The sequence below is a fragment of the Numenius arquata genome, chromosome 24, assembly GCF_964106895.1.
Source record: "Numenius arquata chromosome 24, bNumArq3.hap1.1, whole genome shotgun sequence".
Taxonomy (NCBI): domain Eukaryota; kingdom Metazoa; phylum Chordata; class Aves; order Charadriiformes; family Scolopacidae; genus Numenius; species Numenius arquata.
This window is the reverse complement of record NC_133599.1, coordinates 6,075,072-6,095,525: the sequence shown is the minus strand read 5'-3', so window position 1 is coordinate 6,095,525 and position 20,454 is coordinate 6,075,072. Positions and strand designations below refer to the sequence as shown.

Below are 20,454 nucleotides of genomic sequence, written 5' to 3'. Positions count from 1 at the left end.
CCTGGGGCACGTCTCCCCCCTGCCAGGAGGATTCATTGCTGACTCTGTCCGGGTTTGTTGGCCTTGGGGTTCAGGGGTGGAGATGAGCCATGTCCTCACAGGGTCTTTCCCACTTTGTTTCTCAGCGCATCCCCGCTGTCCGCACGGCCACGTGCTGGCTGCCTTTCAGGACAGGAGCCCAGCCTGCGCCTCGACCTGAACCGACCAACGCCGCAGTCTCGCTGCCGTGGACCGAAAAGGATGCTCTCCCTTCTGCTTGTGCACCCCACCGCTTCCCCCGGCTCCCCGTGGCTCCCACCTGTGGCTCCTCCACCCACCTCTCCCCGCCCCGGCCGGGCTATGGGTGCCCTCGCTGGGTGCCGGCTCCGCAGAAGTGAGGTACAACCCAGCGGAGCAGCGGAGACGCCTGAAAAGTGGGCTGCGACGTTTGGAAACCTTCCTTCTGCCTGGTTCACGTTGCCAATACGCTGTGGGCCTCTGCACTGACTCGCCCGAGCCCCAGGCATCAGGGACACCACCGCTGCCCCGCAGGACTCGGAGCCAAGGACGATTCAGGCTCATGGAAATCCTCACGCCGGGGCAGCCGGGCAAGGAGCTGCTCCCACGGGAACCCGAGGCCGGTGCCAGGGTGGGTGCCGCAGGGGACGGAGCAGGGACCGGCCATCGCGGGGACAAGGAGAGTGGCTGCCTGCCAGGGGATGGGGGGTCAGGGTGCTGCGTTGTAGGGTGCTGCTGGATGCCACGCAGGGGGAGGCTGCGCCTGCACGGTGGGTCCCCGAGGGGCTGCGTGGGGAAGGGCTGGAACCGCCCCATACGGCTCTTTGCCGGCCGGGACGGTGCCTGGCACCCACTGGACAGGGGACCCTCCTTGGGTGCTCGGGGAGACACGTCGGGGGCACCCACCACCCTGGGACGTGTCCATCCCTTCCCCTCGGGTGCAGAGGAGATGCTCTGCCCTCCTGCCTCCCAGCGACAGGCAGGGATCAATCCAGGAGGCTCTTAACTCTTCCCATTTCTTCCCCGTAGGGTAGGATCTCTTCGTCTCCTCATGCCACGTTTGCCTTGTGTGGCCCCTATTTCTGATGTGATATTTATTGATGGCTGGAATGACCTTATACTTATCATGTGCTGTCTGGAAGTGCAATATCTGAGAGGCTATACAGTCACGATGTCTTTTCGGTGTATTATTTGCCTAATACAGTATTAAATATTTTTTTAATTTGAAGAGTCGGTGAGCCCTTTATATCGATGCCCTACTTCTTTCGTCATATTATTGGTACTGCATGGACTCCAAACCCTGGATCGGGTCAGGAAAGGATGTATGTGTGTTCCAATAAACAGGATTTTAAAACAGTGCTGTCTTGAGCCTTCTTTCTGGAGCCCAAATTAAAAACATAATTAATCTTTAGGTCCCCCCAGAGTTTTTGGGGTACAGGGCTGAGCCCCAGCTGCAAGCCAGTGAAATCACTGGTCTCTGCAGGGCTGATTTAAGCGTGGGGCATCCAGTTCCCACCACTGAGGAACCATGCTGAGATCCAGCTGGATTTTCTGGTATCCCCAACCTGGGAATTAGGGGAAATCTGCGCAGAGGGGGACAGCGGTAAAGGAAGCCCTGAGCCGTTCAAACACGAATGCCTTTATTTAAAAAAAAAAAAAAAAAAAGTCCAAATAAGTTAGCAAAAATAATAATAAAAAAGAAACCAAATGGCAATTCCACACAGCAGTAAAAAAGTCGGCGCAGGCATCCTCCGCGGGGCTCAGCGCCCGTGGGGCACCAGCCGGAGAGAGACGTTGGTCGAAGAGCATCTTGGAAAAAAAAAAACCAATGAGCAAGCGAACCCAGCACACACATTGGCCCCCAAAAACCGATGGCCCCCGGTTGGGGAGCAGAGCAGAGCCCGACGCCAGGCGGCCACCCCCGCAGGAAGCGGGGCCGCCCCCAGCCTGGGGCCATGGCGCTGCCGAAATCCCACCTCTCCCCACCACTTCTTTTCAGCAGGAGCGTTTCGCAAGGAGTGGGAAAGGAGGTGAGTGGTTCCAGCGCTGCAGTCCATGACGCCGGAGGGATAAATACGGTTTCCAGCGGCTGGACCCTTCCGGCGTCTCATTCCCACCCCGTTACCAGCTCGAAGAGCTGCTGGGGTTTGTGCCGGCTCAGTTTTGGACCCGCTCCTCCTGGAACGTCACGGCCACATCCTCCACGGCGATGCTCTCCACGATGGAGGAGAGAGAGTGGAGGTTGCGGTCCTCGGCCGTGTCATCAGCCAGGAGGTGATCTGTGAAGAGCAAGAGGATGGTGACTCCGCTGGGGACGGAGACCACGTGCTAGGCACAGCAGGGGGGACCCCACAATCCCCCACATGACTGGAGTGATCTGGGGACCCACTCCCAGCTCCCACCCTGGAGGGGGTGAGACCTTCCGCTGGGGAGGGCAGGAGGGAGTGAAACTTTTGGACATTCTTTAGGTTTTATTCTCTGTTGGAAAATGAGATTTAAGTTTCTACCTTCTGGGGGAAAAAACAGGTGGATTTTGGGGGCGGGGGGAGGAGGGAGTGTGTGACTGCAATAATGGAAAAAAAAGAAGAGCAGCTGCAGAGAGGGTGTGGGGAGGGAAAGGAGCCCGGGGCAGCGATGCTCAGTGATGCTCAGCACCACAGCGGGCAGAGCCAAGCCAAGGGACAGTGATGGATGAACCCTTGATGGGGATCAAGCCGCTGGGGTCCTGGGCTGCTGCAGTCCAATTCCTTGGCTCAGGAAAAGTGGGTATCTTGGAGAAATCAGGCAACGGGAGAAGCTTGAACCCACCGAGCACCGAGCCAAGGAAGCACTGGGGGATTTATGAGCTCATTTCTCTGCAACAGCGGGGCTGGGAGAGGAGGACAAGGCTCCTTTTGTCCTCCGCTCTGAGCATCTCCTGCTTGGGGAGGGGAACATTGGCTCAGCGATGCTCTGCCCCAGAGCTGCGGTGTCCCCCGCTGCTGTCCCCCAGCCCAGAGCCCAGGGAGGCTGCGGGGCACGGGGGGGGGACCTTACCCGCAGGGTTGGTGCCAAACTCCAGCTGGCTGCTCCACTCGGGGCTGCAGGACGAGCTGCCGGACCCGCACTCACTGGTTGCCTGCAGGGATCCAAGATGCCAACCGTGTGTCTCACCTCCTCCAGCCCAGCCAAACCTCACCAGCCCCCCCCAAACCACCCCAGGGTGCCCCATCACCGCAGCACAACACCCCTGCAGAGATGGGCACGTCCCTCCCCCCCCCTGCAAAGTGGCTGGAGGAGCCGACACCATTCGGGGTCCCCAGGACCAGATTCTTCGTTAACCATAAAGGCTGAAAAAAACCCTTTTTGGGTTCTGGACAGAGGAGAAATGGGGCCATCCGCTCACTGCAGGTAAAAAAAGTGTCTCCTTACTCAATGACTATGACAAAGGGTTGGAGACAGACAAACGTCCTTGGGCAGAAAAGCTTTTTTTTTCTGAAAATCACCTAATCAGGCTCATAAAAAATGTCAGGCAGGCTGGACACCCTCAGGCCATCCCAAGGGGATTTCTGGGGGAGAACTTCTAGCAGTTTGATTTGTGGATTTGGGGCTGAACGGCTATTTCAGAGAAAAGAGCTGACAGACTGAAAAATGAGAGCGTTATTCAGCAAAGCTCTGAATTAACTTTTTTTTTGATGCATGTCTTTACCTGGAAGCGGCTGCCGGCCCTTGTTAAACCCAAAATATGATTTATAGGAGCAACCCCAAGACCCAACTATTTGTAGCAGCCTAGAAATGGCCCCTTGGGTCTACTAGCGCATGGCAGCACAGGTTAATTAATTAACAATTGGATTTATTTACTACTAAAGTGGGAAATTCTTACAGATATGGGGTTTTTGTCCCAAAAAAATATTCGGTTTCACACTCAATATGTGAACTCCTGGGAGAAGGCTCAGAGCATCAGTAACACAGGAACTGCTCAGCGTGGGTCCTGTTTTGGGCACATTTGCAGGGTCAGCCAACAAATCCACCCACATGGATACACTGGGAAGTCCCACGAATATATAGGATGGAGCTTAAAAGCTTTTTCAGTCCTTTATTCAGCTCTAAATATTGGGCTACCTGGGTACCTGCTGGTTTGGTCCCTTAAATCCCTTAGTCTGAAAGGAGATGAATGTCTGTGAATCCCACTTTTCTGTGCCTCTTATAAAGTCCTTCCATATAGATATCCATATCCATATCCATATCCATACCATCTATATTTATTTCTACATCTATTTATATCACCTATACCTAGAGCTATAGCTATATATTTCAATATACAAAGCCTCAGAGCATCAGGGAAGTGCATGCCCAGACATGTCCCCAGAAATCAAAGGGCAAATACAAACATCTCTCAAAAACTTGGTTAAGCCACCAAAATCCTGGGGTGCAGAGGGGCCTGGCTCGCAGCGTCTCTGCTTGGGCCTGAGGCAAGACACAACCGCTGTGAGCATCCTCTGGCTGTTGAACCAGCACCTTCCATACAAGAAACCAGAGGTGGCCCCATGCCAACCCCCTTGTCCCCTGCCCTGTCCCCTGCCTGGGTGCACTGTCCCACGCCAACCATCAGAGAAAGTCCCCGTGTCCTGGCTTGTTGTGGCACCGGCAATCGCATGGCAGCGGGGAGAGGGGAGGGAGGCTGCGGGTTTTGTGCCCAGGAGCTTTGACACTTAGGGGGTGTCACGGGAGGCAGTGGGTGGTGACCCCCCCCCCGACGGTGTTCGGTCGGTGGCTTTGTGGGTTGTGTCACTTTGTAGGGAGAAATCAGGAGGGTGTGCGTGTCTGGGAGCAGGGGGATTTAATTTTATTTTATATTTTATTCATTTCATTTTATCTTATTTTTTAAACTTAATTTTGTTTAGTTTTATTTTATGGGGTTTTATCTTGGTTTTGCCTTTATTATAGCAGTGCCACACTCAAAGCAGTGTCCAGCATTGGATCATGCAGCTCCCGTCACATCCATCCGTAAATAAATAGATGGACACGGAGGGAGAGACGGTCATCGGCCCCTTTGGGTGGGGACCTGAGACCCGGCTGGGCCTGGGTCATCGCTGCCCTGAGTCTTCCAGCAGGACACGTTGACCAGCCCATGATGGCAGCATCTGCCTTGTCCCCAGGGCTGGGGATCCCGCTCCCACCAGCAGGACCCCGTGCCCAAGAGCTGCCCGTGATGCCTCTGCCTGGGATCACCCCCACAGAGCACCACTCCCCCATAGGGCATCACCCCCATAGAGCAACATCCTCACAGAGCATCACCCCCACAGATTAACACCCTCACAGAGCAACACCCCGCTAGAGCGTCACCTCCATAGGGTATCAGCCCCATAGAGTGTCATCCCCATAGAGTGCCACCCCCATAGAGCAACACCCCCCACAGAGAATCACGCCCATAGGGCATCACCCACATAGAGTGTCATCCCCATAGTATCACGCACCCCCACAGAGTAGAGAATTACACCCCACAGGGCATCACCCCCATAGAATATCACCCCCCCTAGAGCAATATCCCCATAGGGCATCACACCCCCCCATAGGGCATCACCCCCCATAAGGCATTGTTCCCACAGAGTATCATGGCTACAGATCACCACCCCCATAGGCCACCACCCCCACAGGACATCACCCCCATAGAGTGTTACCCCCATAGAGTACCACCCCCCCTAGAACATCACCCCCTTAGGGCATCACCCCCATACAACACCAACCCCATAGGACATCACCCCCATAGGGTGTCACCCCCAAAAGGTATCACCCCCCGTGCTGGTCCCCAGCCTGGGTTTGGGGTCCTGGGGGAGGTGCAACAGCACTTACCCCGGTCTGGGGGGCGGCGGGTCGGAAGCGCAGGTCCCTCTGCTCCCGCTCCTGCTGGTTGAGGGAGCTGAGCAAGCTCTGCAGGCGCTCGATGTACTGGATGGCGCTGCGCAGGATCTCCACCTTGGGCAGCCGCTGGTTGGGGTTCAGCAGGGTGCTGCGCTTCAGCGCCTCGAAGGCTTCGTTCACCTTCTTCAGCCGGCGTTTCTCCCGCAGGGTGGCTGCCCGTCGCCGGTCGATGGAGACCGTCTTCCTCTTGCAAACCTTGCAGGCCCAGGGCAGGCACTGCCCGGGACAGTGCTCGGGCAGGGATGAGTCCTTCTCCTCCAAAGAAGCCACCCTGCCATCGGGACAGAGGGCCACTTCGGGCCGCTCGGGGAATGCCGCCGCCTCATAGCTCTGCAAGCGGGAGCCCAGGAAATTTTCCCCGTCGTAAAACCGCTGGTCCGGGAAAAAATACGGGTTGGTCTCGAAGAGCTCCATGGGGACACGGGGGGCTCGGGGAGGTGTGTGCGGGTCGGGGACGGCGGCTCCCTCTCCCCACGCCAACTGTTTGGTGCCATTTAAACCCCGGCGCTGGCATTAAATCACGGAGATAAATATAGAAAACCTAAAGGAAACCTGAGCCCGCCCTAAGCTGCTGCCTCACATCAAAACTTGTCCATCTGATTTCATGTGCTCCCCCCGCGGGGATTACACCGCCTGACTGCGGCCGTGCCGGGGCGGGGGGGTCTGGGGGAGCTGGCACGGTGTGGGGGGGTGCAGCTCAGCCACCCCACGAACAAGGGCTTTGTTTGAGCCCAGGGGTGCCACCGGGGACGCGGGTGGCTGCCAGCTCCCCCCCAGCATTCCTCCCTCATCTGGTCCCTTCAGTTACGGGCGGGTTGGGGGGAGCCTGTGGTGGCCTCGTGGCCAGCCTTCCCAGCCAGGGCAACCTCATGGCTGCCCCCCCCGGATCCCACGGCACCCCGGATCTGTGCCTTCCCTGTGGTGGGACCCAACACCAGCAGAGCATCTTCCATTGCTTGGCCTTTCCCAGCTCCCCATCCCGCTCTGCCCAACACACTCTCCATATTTCCCATGACCCCAGGTTGCAGCGTAAGGGCCTGATCCTGCTTCTGCTAAAGACGTGGAGAAGCAGAGGAATCCAGCCCCGGGAGGGACATCTCGATGCTGGGAGCACCCCACAGTCCGGCCCTTTCCCTGTGGTCACCCCTGGCCATGCAGTCCCCCTCCCGGTGCCAGCCCCGGCGCCCCACTGCCCATCCCTCCTGCCTGCCCCACAGGAACGGAGCGAGCAGGAGTAGGCAGGACCACACCAGGCTTAGCCTTTCATCCACCATGGGCTTCCTGAAGGTCCTTGACCTAGTCCCTTATCCCAGAGCAGCGTTATTGGCACAAAGTCCGTGTTCATGGATTCTCCCATTCACCGCACCCAAAGGACACCTTCTCCCGGTGTCTCCGTTCCCCGGCAGAGGAGCCAAGTGGGGATGGATCCCTTCCCACCCCAGCTCCAGCTCATCTGAGCTCATCTCTGGTACCGGCCTCTGTATGTGTGGATAACCAAAGTCCCAATGCCATCCTGCCACACCCCTTTCCCAGCAAAGACACATTGCTCCCACATTCCCAATGGGGAAACTGAGGCACAATCGGGACACTGCATGACCACCAGCGTGGGTGGGATTTTAACCCATCTCCAGCCCTTCCCTACCGACTCCAGTCACTTGACTGCGTCTCTCCAGCTTTGTCTTTAATTCAGAAGGGATTTATTTATTTTTTTTCCATCGGGAATGTCAGAAACCATCTCCCATCTCCTCCTATTCCTGCTCTGGGCCAGATTCCAGCCGAGGGATCGGTCAGTGGAAAGAATGTCAGCAAAGAGCAGGGCCAACCCTGCTGGGATTTTCCTTCCCCAAATCCCCCCTCCCCGGAGAGGCTTTGCTGTGGTGCATTCCCCGCACCCACTACCGGCACCCTTGCTCACTTTGGGTTGACTTCTAACCTTTTTGGATGCTCTTCTCTCATTGTAGTGATTTCTTTGGGGCCAGGAGCCTTATAACACATCCTCACCCTGATTTCAGCTCTCCTGGGGTGTCAGCCCTGGGGATTTGCTGTCCCCATGGTTTTAGCATCTATAAAAAAATCTGTAGTGAGGAAAGCAGGACCCGCAGCCTTGAGTTTCACCCTCTTCAAAGACCTTGTGCTCCCCAGGGTCAATCACACCCCCAAAAAAATCACGAAGGAAAGAAATCAGAGCATTGGCTGGGGCCCTGCATGAGGCAAAACCACCAAAACAGAAAGGGGCAGGATTTGTCCCTGAGAGTGCACAGAGGAGCCAGCAGCAGGCATGAAGCTATGAGGAGGGGATAACCTGAGCCCGAGGGCTTCACATCAGCTTCACATCATCATGTCAAACAGTTTGACTCACTCGTGGGGTCCTTTATCGGTGGCACTTGCTGGTGGACGTGTGACCCTCAGTGAGCCCCTGGAGCTGCAGCCATGTCCCTGGGCGCGGGGTGCCTGCAGGACTGCCCTGGCTCTACCATATTAATGGGCTTTTTTTAATCGCCGGAGTGTTTGGAGGATGAGGAACCCAGCAGTGACATAACCGTCTCCCTGGGGCACGTGGCGGACCCGTACAAGAGAGCGGTCAAGCATTTAGCACTTCATAAAACCGGGGCAGCATCGGTGGAGCAGGCACCGGCCACTTTGGTGGCTTTTCCCCGGCCAGGAGAGGGGCAGGGAGGGACAGGGGTCGAGCCAGCCCTGATGGGCCACCGAGGCCACCGCGTCCCCGTGGCTGAGTGGGCAGCAGAGGCAGGAGGCGGCCCATGGAGAGGGGTAGGAATGGGCACTGAGTGCCAGCGCGGGATGGGGACTGGGGAAGAAGGACCCCATGCTGGGGTGGCAGCCCCAGCTCCTTTTGGGGGGTCTCAGCCAGGCTGCCCATGCTGCCACCAACACCGGGAACCAGAATAATGCTGTGCCCACCCAGCCACAGCTCTGCTCCTCTATCAGACCCTCCATCAGGCTCTCTTTGCCAAGGATGACCCTCATCCCAGACATGGTGGGGGCAACACAGCAGGGTCCGTGGGTCCAGCGGGCTCATCCCGGCAGATAGCAAATCAGGGATAATGATAACTGCCGGGCAAGTAGTCATCATGGAGGAATGCCAGTGTCTGGGCTACTGGGGGGCTCCTGTCATAGCCCACACCACCCTGAGCACCCTGCAAAGACAATGGCTGGCGAACAAATGAGCTTTTCCTGGCTTTTCCTGGGTCCCATGGGTGCCCACGGTGGCTGCGGGCTGTGCCCTGGGTAATTCGGAGCCGGCGGGGGATTAGGGCTCTGCTGCCGGCTGTCAGGTTATCCCGTGATGGATGGTGGCGGCTGGGAGGCACACAAAGGCCAGGCTGTGCGAGCCCCGGGCAGAACGTGCTGCGATCCGTCATGGGGTGACCTTCCCCCGGCTGGCGGAGGCCTTGCGGGGACGGCTCACCCCATCACCGCCGGCGGGGACCGGCAGCCACGGGGCCCGAGCTAAAAATACCCATCCATTGAGAAAATCCCAGCGAGGAGGGTTTGTCCTTGCTCCTCCAGGGCAGCTTCCCGAGCTGGTGGCCAGACCCATGGTGCGGGGTCGCGGAGAAACACCCAGGGGCTGCCCCGACTGTTCTGCTTTCCCACCACGGGCAATAGGCTTGATTTGCTGAGTTTTGGGGGAAACACATAAGCACAAAGTTGGTGAGGGGTCTGGAGCACAAGTCTTGTGAGGAGCGGCTGAGGGAGCTGGGGGTGTTCAGCCTGGAGAAAAGGATGCTGAGGGGAGACCTTCTCGCTCTCTCCAACTCCCTGAAAGGAGGGTGTAGCCGGGGGGGTCGGTCTCTTCTCCCAAGTCACAGGCGATGGGACAAGAGGAAACGGCCTCAAGCTGCGCCAGGGGAGGTTTAGGATGGAAATTAGGAAAAATTTCTTCACCAAAAGGGTTGTCAAATATCGGAACAGGCTGCCCATGGAAGTGGTGGAGTCACCATCCCTGGAGGTGTTTAAAAGACAGGCTTAGCAACATGGTTTAGTGATGGTTTTTGTCAGTGTTGGGTTGATGATCTAGATGATCTGAAAGGACCCTTCCAACCCAGGCAATTCTCTATGATTCCATGTTGCAGCCTGGTCCACCTCCTTGTTTGGTGCACAGAGTTACATGGTCCCTACACTGGAGCAGCGATGGTGGGGATGGTGCCATTCGGCTCCTTCTATTGGAAAGGGCAGGAAAATCAGCAGGTTTTAAGGACTGGCAAAGCAAGCCAGGTCATAAAGGCAGCATCTCCACCCCTGGGGTGCGGGCACCATCCTGCTGATAGGGAAGGAGAGGTTAGGGGTGGCCAGGACCCAGCAAAGAGACCATCCTGGTGGGATTTCATAGAATCATAGAATTGTCTACATTGGTAGGGACCTTTCAGATCATAGAGGCCCACCATCAACCCAACACTGACAAAAAACAATCGCTAAACTATGTCTCTATTTCAGCACAGATCCTACCGAAATGCCACTTCCAATGGAGCCCACCTTCCCGTGTTCCCCCTGGGCACCCCACTGTCCCATCTCCCCTCTGGCTTTCCAGGCTGGTCGACATCCCTTCCTGCCACAGTGACAAGCCGTAACATATTTGGGAGCAGCTGCAGGCGGCGGGGAGATGCTTCGCCCTCTCCCCGCTCCCGGCCGAGGAATGCGGAGCAGAGCTCTCCTCCGACTCCCGGGATTTCCGACATGCCTGCTTGCCGGAGATTTGGGACGGCGACAGCTGCTCGGCTGAGATGGGGCCGCAGCAGAACCTGCCCCTGCAACCCCGTCCCCCCAAGCTGGGAGCTTGGCACGGCCACCTCTAAGCCTGCTGGGGTTCAGGATTGGGTTTAGGTCCAGCCCGTGGGGAGTAATGGGGACTGTGTCCTGCCGTCTGTCCACAGCCGGGATGGGAGCAGTGGTGGAAGGACCATCCAACAACCCTTTCCTTGCCCATATGTGCCAGCTTGCCCAGCTTGGGCTCACTGGTGGGTTGGGAGGGTGGTGGGATGGGGCTGCTCATGCTCCTGCATCTCCATGTCCTCATGGGGCTCAACGTCCTCTGTCCCCATCTCACCTCTCACCCCCACAGCCCCAGGCACCAGCCTCCGTGCCTCAGTTTCCCCGTCATGAAATCAGGGGTAACAAGAGAGGTATAAAGTCTGTCTTGGGAATAGTTGTATTTTGGTTATTCATTATTGTTCCGAGTTTGATCTGGGATGGAAGGGGAGATATCAACAGAGAGGTGCTCGTGGTTGAGCAACCCCCAATCCACTGGATCCTAGTCTGGGGACAATACTGGGTGCCCCAACATACCAATCCATTGGACCCCAATCTGGGGATACTGGTGAGTGCCCTCACCCATGGCCTGTTGCAACCATCCTGACCTACCAGTTGCCCGGATCCCAGTCTGGGTGTCAAACCAGGCACCCCAACATACCTGGAGTCTGCTGGAGCCCAGTCCAGGGACCACACAGGGTGCCCTGGCCCCCCTGTTTGCCTACACTCATGGGGTGATGCTCTGCCCCACTGCCAGCACTAAACCTCCTGCACTTCTGCCCCACCATGACCTCCCTTGATCCACGATCCCACGTCCCTTCCCCTTCCCAATCCCAGCCCCAAACTGCAGCCAGGGGAGGGAGTCACCAGGGGGGACAGGACCCCCTCTAATGAATCCCACCCATTCCGGAGTCCCCCCATGCCAGGGGCATCCCCAGCACGTGAGAGGCTGCTCCTCCATCCTCTGCATGGTGGCACTGGCTGGGCTGTCCCCACATGTGTGACGGAGGGACCCGGGTGGGGGGGACTCGGGTTGTCAACAAGGGACTGTTTTCCCTGGGGAGGGAGAGTCTGGCCCGGGCGAGCTGGGGGACAGGTGGGTGTTCGGAGGAAGACCCATGAATCCCAGGGATTCAGCAGCGACATATGGTGGCCATTCGACCCCCGGAGAGGGACAGCTGTCTGGGCCAGGGGGATGGCGCGAGGCCCAGGGACAGGACCTGGGGACAACAGTGTCCCTTGGCAGGGGACAGCCCAGATATGGGGCACCTGGAGCCACGCGGGGACTATGGAGGGGGCCGGGAGGGAGCCGGGTGACTGCCAGCCAGCTCTCCTGGGTCGGTGACCATCATCTTGCCCCCATGGTGGGCACAATCCTGCTGGGGCTCATCCAGCCCCTGTGGCCCAACCTGGGGCTGATGCTGTGGGATCGGGGTCCAGTGAACAGGGGGAAAAGGAGTCGGTGATGCTGATGTGGGACTTTGGGGACATAAACTTCTGATTCCTGCATTTTTATGGCCCCCACCCCATGGGACAGCAAATGTCAGCACAAGGATGGGTGACCTCCGCCGTATAGGGCACCCCATGGTAATTTGGAGAGCTGGGAAGGGAGGGCTGTGGGGATTTTGTGGCTTCAGGGTGGGATATCCAAGGGGAGAAGGGATGGCGGACCCTCCCCATGACATGCCAGCGGTGATGCCGGACAAGCCGGTCCCCAGGGAGGGGCACCCAGCCCTTCCGGAGGGGCCTCACCCTGCAAATTCCCATCGTGGGGGGAGAGGCTGCTGGCTCAGCCCACCCCAGGGGCACCCAGGCTCGGTGTCACCCCCCTTCTCAGGCTGGTTTTCCCCCTCTCCGGTGTGTCCAGCCCCACGGGGGGGGCCGTGTCTCAGCAACAACCCGCCTCCCCCTCACATGCTCAGCTGTCGGATGCTCCGGCATGTGCTGTCGGGACCGGTCAAGTGGCCGGAGGATAATCCCAACTCCGCAGCGGCGGGGCGGGCAGGCAGCGCTGCACCCCATGGGAGTCCCCGGGCCACCCACCGTCGGGTGCCCCGCACCCCACAAACCAATGCTGCTGGACTGCAGCCAGGGGAGACGAGAGCCGGGAGGATGAGGAAGAGCTGGGAGGGGTGAGGAAGGCTGGTGGGTTTTGGTGTAGGGAGCGGAAACGGGATAGATGTTTTTGGGGGGCCTCCCACACCCCATCGCAGGGGGTCCAGCTCCTTCCAGCCTGTCTCAACCACCGAGCACACGCAACCCCTGATCGCCTGTGAGGAAAAATGCCTTGAAATGCAAATTTCCGGAGCCTTGAGGTTGTGACCGAGGATAACACCCCCCTTCCTTGGCCGGGTCACCCGAGGGTCCCCCGGGGCCGCGGCCGAGCTTGTTCCTTGCCGGGGGGACGCAGAAACCATCATTTCCCGCAGCTGCTGTGGCCGTACGGGGAGGCTGACGGGAGAGGGCACCAGCAGCCCGGTTATCTGCATGCCGAGACCGGATTTAGGGCTGCACACCCCAAATCAGAGGCCAAAAGCATCTCAGACCCCTTTGAACCTCTTATTTATTTTTCGGGGGGGGGGTGGGGGGTGTTCCACCTTCCTCTGCAGGATCCAGGGTGCGCACCCAGCCCTTCGCCCAGGGAATGAGAGAGGGGATCAGGACCTGGAAACCCTCGGGGTGTCCCCCTTGTATCCAGCACTGATTCCCATCAGGGATGAGCCCAGCTATTCATTTCCCACCCCCTGGGGAGAAAATCTCGAGGTTTGTTTTTTCCCGCGGCGTAATGACCCCAGCAGGTGCTTTTCCTGCCCAGGGCTGAAAATAGCTCCCAGGGTTTGGCTTCCTCCGGTTCCTGCCCCCCCTCCCAGTCCCCTCGTTCATCTTTTGGGCCAAAACATCCCACTCCGGGGAGGGGAGGCTCAGGGGAAGTGGGGGGACTTCCCGGAAACCCTTTCCTTTGCATTTATGCACTCGGCGAGAGGTGAAATCGTCCTGGAGAAAGAATTTTTGTCCTCAGCTCTAGCAGTCATGCTTGCCCTTAACTCTCTCTTGGGGAGCAGCTCAGCTTTTATCCCATCAGGAGGGACAGGAATATACTTTGAGGGATTTTTCCCCTCCTTTCTATTTCTCCTGCGGGAGCTGTGTCCTCTGTCCCTCACAGGATGCTCTTGCCCCGTGCCCATGTCACATCTGGTCCCTTTGGCCCCATGGATTTAATCGCTTTTGGGGAGTGAAACAGCTCGGGGGGAGCCGAACCCCTCAACCACTACATTTATGTTGGTCTTTGACATACTGAGAGCATTTATTTGGGGAAAATAAAGTTGAAACTGGGAGTTCCCAAGGGACTGGGCAGGTCCCTTGTCCCCAGGGGGTGGGGAGCACTGGGGCAGTTCCTGGATTTTTCTTTCCCAGTGTCTTTTCTGTGGCTGTGCTGGGTCCCAGCTCCCCTTTAAAGCCAGAGGACAGCAGAGGTGCAGCATCCCTGCTCCTGGCCCCTGGGATCTTTTGGGAAGGCCGAGCAGGCGTGAGCCGGGGTTTCACCCTCCTTCTTCCCTGCAGGAAAACACAAGGGGTGGGGTCACCGGGGGGGGAGCTTCCTTCCCCTGCTCCATCCCTGTGTCTCTGCCCTGGATGGAGGAGATGGACATGGACGGCAAACACCGCTTCAGCCAGGGCTTTCCGTGGGAAAGGGCTGCTCCCAGGGGGGAAAGGAGAGGAATTTTGGGGTTACGCACCCAGCTGCCTTCACAACGCTTGTCTGAGGTCTCTGCCCTTCAGCCCGGTGCTCTCCCAGATCATCCCTCCCCTCAGCCTTTCCCAGCAAGGCAATATCTGCATCCCCCCTCACTCCTCCTCTGCCTCCCAGAGCTAGGAGAGTATCTGGGGGCCCTCAGCACCCCAAAAGCTGCATCCACCCAGCTGACACCCCTTGGCCTCTGCAACACTGAACCTCCACTGATGGGTCCCCACTTCTCCATCACCTCCGAGCCCCGGAGCCAAATAGTATCCCGCTGTGGCAGTGCATCCCAGGGGCATCGCTGTGGCAAGTCACCTCCTCCCAGGGCACAAATACATCCGGGGGCTTCATACCCTGATGCTGGGTGAGCCCCAAGCTGGGTCCTGCACCCCAAATCCTCCCCACCCGTGGGAGCAAGGGGAGGAAAGGCAAGAGGAGCAGCCAGGCTCCCTGCCCTGTGTCCATCGAGGCTGATGTGCTCCAAGCTCATGGCAGGGGACTTCTGGTCATGCGTCCCCGAGGAAGGCGGCCAGCTGTGGGAACGTCGCTGCAGACCATCTCGGGGTTGCTCTGCAAAATGTCACATGTCCCACGGCAGCGTCACCATCCCGGAGAAGCCATCCCCCAGGGACCAGGGCTGGGAGGCTGTTTTCGCCGGCCCTCAGACTGTCCGGGTAATATTTGTGCTGCTCTACAGCCACAGGGAAAGGGTCCCAGCTGGAAGAGGAGCAGGGAAACGGGGCAGGAGGTGGATTCCCTCCGATGATAAGGAATTTTCCACATCTTCAAGAGGAATCTGTAGGTTTAGGCACGTGGGAAGGGTTGTTACAGCTTTTCCTACAACACAGAGGACCTGCCCGATGCATTTCTGTCCTGGCTTAATTTCTGGAAATAAAATATTCTTCGATTGGTTGGAAGAAAATAATTTAGGCAGCGGCAGAGCGCAGGGCTCGGATGCTGCAGCAGTTGGATGGGAGAAGAGCTTTTATGTTGGAGGGTGGCAATGTGGTTACGGTCTGTAAGTGTCTGAGTGGGGAAAAAAACATGTTACTGAAACCGAGAGCTGCCCAGCAGCAGAGAAAGACGCAGTAAGTGACAGCTGGAAGCTAAAAGCAGAGAATTTTAAAATAGAAATATGGGACGTGTTTCCAAAGCCAGAAATACAAACTTTGGGAGCAGCAGCCGTGGGGATGTGGCTTTCCTTTGTGCCCCATGTGAGGGGGCACCTCTCCATTCCCACCCTGGGGACACCGAACCAGCCCAGCGCCATCCTCCTCCACTGTTTCCCCCCATCACTGTCACACCTTCATACCCTGCTTTCTTCTTCACCCCAAATCCTCAGCTTCCCCTGCCCCTAGAGAGTATGGGGGGGTAAGAGCCCTTGTCCCCCGGTCACTGCAGCCCCAGGTCTGGCGTTGGCCCTGGGGTCTTCCAGTCACAGCACCCACTCAGCTCTACATCCCCTCCCCAATATTCCCCCCAAATCAATTAGAAAATGATTATACCAGCTCGGAGATCCATCAAGGGAAGAGGTTCCCCTCATTCATCTCTCGTAGCAAAACAGGATTCACAGAAGCCACATTTTTCCTTTTACATTTTCCACCTTTTTATTTGTTTTTCCTTTCCTGGGAAGTCGCTGTTTCATACGAGTCTTTGCCCCAGAAAGATCTGTCATCGCTGCTGCGTGCTTCGGAGCACTTACAACACCCTCCTCCCTCCCCATGGGCACGGCTCGGTGCCCACGGGGCTGGAGGTAGCAAGCACAGTCCTGCCTCTCCATGGGCTACTTCAAATAAAAAGAGAGGCTAAACAAAGCACTGGGCTTGTGTAAGGGGCGGCCAGGGAGTGGGGGCAAAGGGGTTTAACTGTTTTAAACTGATTTGCAGGGATGGAAAGGTTTAACCCCCTCCTGCGCCACCGAGCCTGCTGGAAGCGGTGGGCAGGAATAGCTCTTGGCCAGCAGCCTGGCTCGATAACACTCCCGGGGCTCCCACGGGATTAAAATAAACCCAGCGCGTGGTGAGGAAGATGCAGCGGCGAAGAGGCAAAGGGCCTGGATTGGGGCACGGGGGCAGCCACCTTCACCCCGCTGCGGTCCCGGGCACGCCGCAGAGCCGGCGAGCGGGGCAGACCTCTGCTCCACCCCGCTGCCGTGCCAAGGACGGCACTGGCGGAGAGCTCGCTGGGGTTTGGACGTGCTTTCTCTTCCATCGAGTGATGTCTCAGCAGTTCTTCCCCGCCAGGGAAGCGCCGAAGCCCATTAGTATCCTGCTGTGCCAAGGCACCCAGCTTGGCTGTGACCCAGCTCCCTGCAGGCAACATCCGGCTGGCATCTGGCAGGGCACGGAGCGGGGCTTGGCTCCTTTGGCCACTGCTTGGGAGCCTGTAACCTCATGAACACGGCATCTCCCGCAGGCAGAGGGGAGCCGGGGCACGTCCTCGCACCAGCATCCGCTTGCTGGGTGACCACCAGCCACCAGCCGTGACTCAGTGTGGGCACCCTCGGCGTGTGGGCAGCGCTGCCTTAAAACCTGCCCGAAAACCTGCTCTGGGCTGCGGGGCTGGAACCCGCTTGGTGGAAAGGGTCAGCCCACAGGGAAGCAGCCCTTCCTCCCTCCGCCCTCCGAGATTTGCTGGTTTAAATCATCTCCCGGGAATCTTTTTCTGGGCTGTGTCATCGCTGCTGAGTAGCTGCTGCAAAGCCCAGTCGGCGATGCATCACCCTGCAAAGAGCGGTGTTCCTTGCTCCCCAAATTCCTTCCTGAGGGCCATGGATCCCGTTAAATGCGAGAGAAACCGGGCACAAGTCATGGAGCAGCCCTGTATCCTGAGTGAAGCCCCCCAGGGCTCGCTGTCACCCAGTGCACATGGACCAGTGCCCCAGGGCTGGTGTTACTGGGCGAGCATCACCAGCACAGCGGAAGCATCCTTGGAAAAGCTCCAGGTTTTCCCTTTGTTTGCTCCTTCTTTTTTCACCTTGTGCCATCTTGTCTGGAGCCACTGAACTGTGGCATTTGGGGGGGGTCACTCATCCTAATTAATATCTTGTGGAGATGTCAGCCCTCTGAGCACACAGCCCCGAGCTGCTGGCACCAGCCACTCTCCTAATTAACTTTCCTAATTAAGAGGCCCCTTTCTGTGACCAGAAGGACTGTGGGATGGTTCCCATGATGGAAAAGGTGGAGAAACCCTCAACTTCTCCTCCCCTGAGCACCTGCAATGGCAGCATGGAGCTGCTCTGCGCATAGGGAAACTGAGGCAGGAGGGGGAAAGCTCAAACCCCCAAGAAAGGCCAAAGACGAGATGGATGGAATTGAGCTACCCAGGCCCTGACTCGCCTCCTCGGAAAAGCTTTTCTTGGCTGCTGCCGAGCCCCGGGGTTGTTCAGTGGGGGTTTGGTCTCGTCAGCCGGGCAGGGCTGGCTCAGCCGGCCCTGACACGCCGAACCCTCCGGTGCATCACGCTGGCACGGAGCCGGGCACAAACCTGTCCCTCCTGCCCCGGCCAAGGTTTGGTCCTGCCCCCGTCTCACGGGAGGCGGCGAGGTGGAAAAGCCGGTGCAGGAATATTGACACCCCACTGTGTCCTCTCTTTGCCCTCCTTCATCCCACCTCTCCCACTGTGCCAGGGATGGCAGCGGGGATTTGTCTGTAGCAGCAGCATCATCCAACACTTCTTTGAGATCAGCATGACCCGTTGCAGCCCTCGGACCGTTTTCTCCTTCCAAACCCCAGGAAGAGCCTGGAAGATCCAAATAACCTGCTGGGTACCTGATGTTCACCAGAAAATTACCTTTCATAGGTTTTTAAGGAATCTCTGACGCTCACCCAACGCAAGCCCTAGCCTGGTGTCCGGGAGGACGAGCAGCTGACCCCACGGCCATCAGGAACGGGCTCCACCCAACCACCAGCACTGACCAGTTCAATCTTTGCAGCCTTTGCCGCAGCACTGGGACGGTTTGCTTGGGCTGGTGGGAGAGCTCCCACCTCCCCTTGGGCAGAGTCCCAGCTGGGCAGCTCGTTTTTTGACATAACACGGGCTTTTTTTTTAAGGGGTGCTGCTAAAATTAACTATGTTGGGGCAGGAGTCCAGGGAGGGGGAACGAACTGCAAATCCACTAAGGAAAAGGAGTGGTTTTTTAATCGCCCTGTTTGGGAGATTTGCATACAATTAGGCCGGGACCTGCCCGCGTTCGCTTCCGCATTGCACTCCCGTGATGAACCTGCCGGTTTTCCTGCTCTGCTCCCAGCCGGAGGTTGATTGCAAGGACACTCACCCTGGGAAGCCCGTGGGCGAGGGGTTTCGGGGCTCTCTGGGGATGCCCTTCCTGCTCCCGGTGCCCTGTCCTGAGCACACCCACCCCACACGTTGCCTCCGGCTTTAGGGCTTCAGCCCTATAGCGGGGTAGTGGCTTCTTGCCGGTGGAGGAGGGTGTGTGAGGAGATGCGCTGTGAGATGCTCCAGCAAACGCCTCCCATAAATAGCGCGGTGTTTACGTGAGCCCGCCAGCCTCGCTTCATCTTTCTCTCCGCAGAGCAAATAGATCGTTCAAATCCAAATATGCTCTCCTCACCCTGCTGCGGCACAGCCCAGTGTGGCACATTGCCACCACCACCGGCTGGTCCTCGGATACTCGACCCCCCCAGCCCTATGCTGGCCACTTGGCCATGGAAGTGAGGGGAAGCCCACGGGCCACCAGCTGATGGAGGAGCCCAGCACTGGGTTTGTGACGGTCCCACAGCTCTTTCCATCCCTGTCTTGGGATGTGCAGGCTCTGTTGGAGGAGAGGTTGAGGGTCAGCCCCAAGGGACAGATCCAGGTGTTGGGACATCTGTCACAGAGGCAGCGCAGAGCAGGAGGGGATGACTCCACATCCAAGTCCCACCAGAGGAGGGAGAAAAGATGGGGAGAGGTACGGATGGGATTTAGGAGAGTTTCCTTGCCCCTAATCCGAGGTCGCAGTGGTCCCTGCAGCTCCTGGGGAGCGACTTATGCAAGATGAGCCTTACAGGGGCCCGGTCCACACCTCGGGGGGGTGATGTCTGGGCTTGGCTGGTTCATCTCCATCAGTCAGATCGAGCCTCCAGACCCATTGCCTCTTTGCTACCCAGACCAGGGGAGGAATTTCTCCCAATTTCTCCCCAAACTTCTCCCAAGACATGAAATAGCATCCGATCCAGCCTCAGGACCAGTTTGGGACCACCATTCTCCCACACACCGTCTCTGGACAGACCCTCCGCCTGCCCCAGCAGCTCTGTTTCCTACCAACACAGCTCCCTGCGCCTTCTCCCCTCCCCAGCATGGGGTGCAGCCCCCCTCCCAGCACCCAGGGGTGCCATTCAGAGAATGAAGGGTGCTGTGGGGCTCATCCCCCCCCCCCGCCCCCCCCAGCAGTGATTTTGGGTGGGACATTGTCAGCCAGAGCTCGGGCGAGCACCCCAGCTCTTTGGGCCGGTTCTGGTCTGACCTGGGGGGGCAGCCCCATCCCGGGGCTGGACCCGGAGCAGCGGCCGCTCCGTGCCCGGGGGGGTGCGCTGGGTCCTCCCTCACCCCCCACAAGCTCAGGCTCTGCCTCTGTCCTCGCTTCCCCTCCCCACACCCTCTGCTCACTCCCAACTTCACAAACCGGTTCTGGTGCTAAAACCGGGACCCGACCCGTGTCGGGAGCTTGGGGCTGGCGCCGGCACCGGCTCCGCGGGTCCCCCCGCTGCCGGCTCCCCCCCGGTCACCTCCTCCCGGCTCCCCCCACCCCCATCTCCTTCCCCGGCTCTTCCCGGGCCCGGCGAGCCCCAAATCGGGTCAGTCGCTCTTTAAACGGTTGGGAGGCTGCACCATGTGATGCTCCAGCTCCGGCTGGGAGCTGGCAGAGCCCGCAGGAGCCGAACGGTGCCGGGCACCGGGGGACCGAGCGCAGCCCCGCTCGCCGCGGCGAGCCCGGTACCCAGCTCCCCGAGCATCCCTCCGGCCGCCCCCCCAGCATGCCCCCCGCCTTACCCTGCGGGTGAAGAGTTCTTGCTATTTTGGGGTGAGGGCACCTCGAAACAAGC

At 58.5% G+C, this 20,454-nt stretch overlaps 1 protein-coding gene across 1 annotated transcript; it reads right to left on the bottom strand.

Moving 5' to 3' along the window:
* Window positions 1-1,623: 1,623 nt before the first annotated feature.
* MYOG (myogenin) lies at window positions 1,624-6,395 on the bottom strand. Its single transcript, XM_074163221.1, has 3 exons — window positions 5,830-6,395; window positions 3,034-3,115; window positions 1,624-2,276 (listed from the first exon to the last, which is right to left on the bottom strand). Exons 1-3 carry the CDS (start codon window positions 6,310-6,312, stop codon window positions 2,155-2,157), a joined length of 687 nt encoding a protein of 228 aa, XP_074019322.1. The 5' UTR covers window positions 6,313-6,395; the 3' UTR covers window positions 1,624-2,154.
* Between the last annotated feature and the right edge of the window lie 14,059 nt (window positions 6,396-20,454).